The 6066-nt window shown below is 40.7% G+C and overlaps 1 protein-coding gene across 1 annotated transcript; it reads right to left on the bottom strand.

Annotated features, from left to right (window-relative positions):
• Positions 1 to 6066, bottom strand: il2rb (interleukin 2 receptor, beta). Its single transcript, XM_085784768.1, has 10 exons — positions 5832 to 6066; positions 4873 to 4967; positions 4582 to 4714; positions 4407 to 4473; positions 3744 to 3834; positions 3453 to 3598; positions 2887 to 3055; positions 2556 to 2658; positions 2394 to 2472; positions 1 to 1177 (listed from the first exon to the last, which is right to left on the bottom strand). Exons 1-10 carry the CDS (start codon positions 5834 to 5836, stop codon positions 416 to 418), a joined length of 1650 nt encoding a protein of 549 aa, XP_085640894.1. The 5' UTR covers positions 5837 to 6066; the 3' UTR covers positions 1 to 415.

Below are 6066 nucleotides of genomic sequence, written 5' to 3'. Positions count from 1 at the left end.
TCTGCTAAACCCACTGTATAATATGTGGTCAACACCACACACAGTAAAGAAAAAGGTTAGCAATTAGCTTGTGAACATAGTGGAGACTTTAGCAGCTAAATTGCCAGACACTTCCCTGGGGGGTTAGTGAGACCAAAACAGAGCTAAAAAGGGGTAGTGAATCTTAGACTTACGCTCAACAGGTGAGTAGAAACACAGCTCCACCTGTTATAGCTCACAAGTTATAGCAACTTTATAAAGGTATCAACTTGTTCTGCTGCCCCCAAGTGACTAAAATGAATAAATGCAGGCTTAAAGTAGAAACACGATATATAGAATTTGTAAAAATGCAATGACTCCTCTGAGTCAAACCTGCACACATACACACCAAATGATGAAAACGCAGATTAATTTCCCTCATATATGCTGCATGGTTTCAGATGGATTTATTGCTGAATGTGGTCTGTAGCTCTTTGAGGGTGAGATAGCCTGTTTTACAGGTCTCGACGGGCATTGACGAAGACCTGCACATGGAACCAGCCACAGGCCATGCTGCATAGCTTTCACCAGCAGCTTCCTCAGGTTCATCATCCACCTCTTGGATATCGGAGCATATCTGAATTAGACTGGGAGGGGCTGGAGCAGAGGTAGGAGGGCACACCCAGGAGGAAAGATGCAGAGGGAGGATAAGAAAAGGTGAGCTCTGGTGATCATCTGAAGTCTCTTCCACACCCGTGTCCATTTCATCTCTCTTCTCCTCTGCATCTTCCTGCCCGATACCGAAGCCAGAGTCTGGGCTCCGAGGCTCCCTCTTCAAGCTCTCGTAGGCTCGAGAGGCGATGAGGGAAGGACAGAGGGAGAGGCTGAGGTTGTGGTTGTTATGCAGATTGTGGAAATCATCCTGATAGGAGAAGTAGGCGGGACCGGGGTCAGGTCCAGCTAAGCTGCTGGAGGCGTCAGACATGAAATAGCCCATGTTGGAGAAGCAGGATGAGGAGGAGGAATTATCAACAACCCCACTAGTGTCTGAGCCAGCAGAGGGGAAGCTCCTAAAATTAAGGAGAGCACTGGTGGAGCTGGTGGAGGGAGAAGTGGAAGGGACAACATCCCAGCTTTCACACACCTCCACCGGGGAGATGTGGTCATGCGGCTGAGCTGTGAAGAATGATTCAGAAGCCGACAAAGGATTCAGCCATTTCTAGGAGAAAAAGAAAATGACAGTTAGTTAGTACTGGGTCTTGATGATGTGAGAGTTTTTGTGCTAGTTTGTTCTCTCAGCAATGCATCAAAAACAAGCAACAGACGAACCAAGAAACACGTTCTTTTGTGGTATGAAAATTCAATTGTCAAATCTGGGACAAATTGTGGCTGCAGTTCTTCTTTTTCCTGGTAATCGGTGGTAAACAGAAAGTGAGGTTATTTCTGCCAGAGCTGCAAACTGAAAATAGTTAAGAGTGTCATTCAGTGGCTGATGGGCCCCTAAGAGCCTCCTTTTATATTCAGCCTTGGAGAGAGTGAAGTGAGCAGGATCCTGCTTGGTAATTGACGGAGACATGCAGGTGAACTATGCTTATTGGAAAATTAAAGCAGTAGTCTTTTTTTAAGCGTTCTCAAAATTGAAGCAGCAGAAAATGAAATATCCTAACATTTACAGTCTAGAATGAGCCAAGCTCCAAAGCTCCGTCCCTTGTACATTAAATGACACTCATTCCTTTTGTAACACAACATTTTTAATAGAAGTTTGTACTCTAACAACATCATCAGGTTAATAGTTTCACTCAAACTTTGACCAGAGCCACAGAAGAGTTTTCATAACATCAAGCACATGTTCATGATTGTAATAATGACCACGGCTATTTTAACCTAAAGAGTGATGATGTTTCCCTGACCTTAACAAAGTACAGAATTTAAACTTAACCCAACCAACCAAACCCAACCCAACCCAACCCAACCATGACCACACCCTTCTCACATCATAAAACACATCTATTTTTCAGTATAATTGAAAGGCACAGACAATGATAGGAGGGGTCACATCAGAAAAATGCTTGCATGATGCACTAATGTGTTGTCTTTTACTTTGAGACTGGAGATCCTCATCTGTCTGGCTGTACAACTTCAGAACAGCTTCTGCTCTCCAAGGACATTGATTGGTTACATTCACTGCGGCTGCTACTCACTGATTTCCAGTCATGTACAGAGCAACAGAACCCATAAAAACTGTATTTGAAGTTAACATTTCACCACACCTGAATGTTGAAAACCACGTGAATACTGCATACTTGTGATACCTGTGTGTATAAATAGTTCACAAAATTTTGTGGTAACAGCTGCAGTTTCTAAACCATGTGTCAAAATGTTCTATGTGGTAAGATAAACTGTAGAGGCAAAAAGCCTAATGTTTTTCTGCTTACCTTTAGGTTTCCTCCATGGACAGAGTGGAGGGTGGGGAAGTATTTGGAAGGGTTTGGTAATGGCTTCACCGCGGGTCGCCTGGAACAGCAGGAGAGAGCCATTATGTTGGGGACATTGCATGCAAATACAAAAGACACGCACAAACCCCACAGTTTGCTCACCACTTGCACAGGCAACTCATGTAAAGGACCAGAATCATGACAAAGAGAACCACGCTCAGCATCACCGCCCGCATCACCGGCGATGTGTGATCTGGAGACCACTCTGAAACAGAAATGACATCTCAATGTGTAAAATTCAGGTATTTCCCCTCACCAGAATCTTTATAGAAGCAACCCCACGTGTTACTTTTCCTGCCTGTGTTTGGCAACGATGTTAAAACCAAACTGCGCGACTAAATTTTCTACCAAGTCCAGGATCATTTTGGAAACAAGAACAGAGCAAGCGTCTAATTTCAGAATAGGTTAAATGGGTTTGTTTTCTCCTGGTTACCTTCATCCTGGGAGGCTGCTTCCTGCCAAGATGCCGTCGGACTCCAGTCGCTCCAGACGCCCAAGCAGAGCTTGCTTGGCCTGACTCTCACCCTGACCTGGTTGTGCCCCTTCCGCCTCTTATCAGTTATTCTATGGTGCTGTTCTTGTTCAAACAAAGTTGTGACTTCCTGTGCATAGATTAAAATTTGATTTAAAATTAGTATTGATCTTCACAGCTGTTGTATTGTTGTAGCACAATGTTAAACTTATGAAGAGATGCTGTTAGCAAAACATTACTGTATTAATATTTGTTACTTTTAAAATGAATTAAAGAAGAAAAATGTGAAACTGCAAAATGAATTAGTAAAAGTATAATATAATGTATATTGTGAGGACATGATGAAGTGAAGAGAAAAAAAGCCTGAGTGGCTGTATGGATGGCAGTGTCAGCTGATTGGTCCGGACTAAGATACAACTACTGAAGGTGATGAATATTACTGGCTATGTTGATCCCCTGGGGCTTCATCTAGCAGTATAGTCAACATTTTTTATTTGTTTTTATAAAGTAGCTGCATAGCCACTAACCTCCCATGTCTGTTCCTTTAGTTTGATCTGTAATTCGAAATCAAAGTTCTCGATATACTTAGAGAGAGGCCGGCCTGGACTCCAGGATATCCAGGTCTCATTCGCAGTGCTGCTGGCATTGGGACGGTCTGGAGGATTCATTTTTACTGTACACACACATGCACACGCAAACATATCCACATGGACACATACATGTGGAGACAAAAAGTGCAAAATTATTTTCAAAAAAACCCTTTTCTTACCAGATTTCTGACTGACTATTCAGTCAAATAACAAGTAACAGCTTCTCACCGTGATTACATGGTTTATATTCTGTCAAGACCTCCAACACGCTGTCGTTACACATCACACTGACGGGCAATTCTTCAAAAAAGTCAAATTCCTGGGGGGGTAGGACAGATTACACATATATAGATGCACATAAATACACTGATGTATTGAGTTTTTCATTTATATAAAATATGTATACAGCACTAATAATTTAACTTATATGCGTAAAACACATGCATGAAATTGTAAGTGAAATTGTAAGTGAAATTGTGTAAGAAACTGGATCATTTTGGCATAGATGTTTAACACATACAAATATGAATATTATGTTGTTATGTAAGTAAAGTAAATCAAATTTCTTTTTTCATATGTGTGTGGTTTTAATAAGCCTGTATAAATATACATTATGCTCACAACATGATTTGGATATTTGGATATTAATGTATTTAATATTAAGGTATGTTATAAAAATTCTTCATTTATCCAGGGGATGTATACAGTATATGTGATAATAATATATGTCTTTGGTCAGATATTCACCCACATTACTCTTGATATAGGGACACAGTATGTCATATAAAACATTTATGTACGGCACATCAAAGAGTGATTTGAAAGGATTAAAGAAGATGACATGCTCACATGCCCTTTTGAGTGAAATCAGGTATATCGGTGGTGACTTACAGTATTTTCGAAGACCAAGCTGCAGCCTGGAGGAGAAGCCCCCTGTTGTTTCAGCTTGCAGCTTCGGCTGGTTAAAAAAAGACCAGAACAAGCATGTTTATTATCTTCTTCATGGAAAATTAAGCAAATGTGTGTTAGACCAGCAAGAACAAATAGAACATCTGTGAGAACTTACTGGATTGGTTTGAAATCCCCTCCTACGAAGATCTCCTTGATACCCTGGACCCAACAGTCCACACCAGGAGCCACTGTGGTGCTGTTCCACGTGCAGCTGACGGTGCTGATGAAGTCATTCACACAGGACAGTCCTGAAGGTCCAGAGACACAACAACACACAGACAGACAGAATGATAAGGACAGACTCATTAACAAGGTCATTGGACATTCAGTCGAACTCATGATCTCTGTACACAGTTGAGTAGCTTTCACCTGGTTGAAGTATTTATTAGACAAAAAACAAACATACCCTGTGACCCCATCTGAGGGCGGGCTGCGTGGGCCAAAAATAAAACCAGTATGAATGAGGTCCACTGCTTCTTCATGGCCATGGGCACAATATGACTGTGGACAGAGAGGATCATTACACATGTATCAGATATGAGGTACATTTACATAAAAAAAATGTTCACACACGCAACTGAATTAAATTAAAGAAAATTGCTGTTTTTTATGATAACTTGACGGACAATCATTTATGTTTCTACCTCCATATAATGCTTTTTATTTTCAGAAAACTTCTTCAGAAAAAGTTTTTAACTGTTTTCTGAAACTGTATGATCATCAGCATAGAGCAGAACACTTCTGAGAGTGAGAAAACAATACTAGATCCACAGTGAGCAAATTAGTCATCTCGACAAGGCAGCAGTTATAAGTGAAACTCGACTGAAAACACAGGCACCTGTGCTGCTGCACGACAGAGAATAGACTGTTTTACTGTCGCAGCTTCCTGTTGGCCATAGACCATACTTATCTTATCTTATGTGGTCATACATGTCTGCCAATAAAATGGAACCGATATATGAAATATACCAGGCTATAGATTATGATTATTCCTGATTGTATGAAGCAAAGTAGAGAAAATTTCCTATTAAATCACACATTTTGTGCCCAGTTTGAGTCATCAGTCATTGTTTTTTTTCCGCCTGAACTGAGTGGGACTATCAGTGACTTCATGAAAGGCGCATATGTGTCATTCTAACTGCGTAATAATAATTCACAGTGGAAAGAAAGACACTTGTTCCTAAGAACAGCAGTTGATAAGAAAACTTACATAACACCTGACAAGTAAACAATGACGCAAGATGGACATTCATACATTCCATACAACCCAAAAATACTGCAACCATATAAAAATAATAATAAACTATAAACTATTCTTAGTTTATTTTTTAACAAGATTGAAAATAAAATAAAAATATACGGTACCTCATCAGTCTAGGTCAGTAAAGACAGCAGGAGGTCCCTGAGAGGAAACACATTGTCGTCTCCTCTTCTGGTCAGACGAGTTTAGATTTCCTTTTCTTCTGTCTCTTTCTGTCCCCCCTTCTTTCTACTCGCACATCACTATCTCACTCCCTTAAGCAATCTTCTCTCTCTCTCTCTCTCTCTCTCTCTCTCTCTCTCTCTCTCTTACTGTCACTCAACTCATCCCTCCTTCTCC

This window comes from Trachurus japonicus, chromosome 8 (genome assembly GCF_045865225.1).
Source record: "Trachurus japonicus isolate A0001 chromosome 8, Traja_1.0".
Lineage (NCBI taxonomy): Eukaryota > Metazoa > Chordata > Actinopteri > Carangiformes > Carangidae > Trachurus > Trachurus japonicus.
Note: the sequence above shows the minus strand (reverse complement) of the source record. Positions and strands in the feature narration are given on the sequence as shown.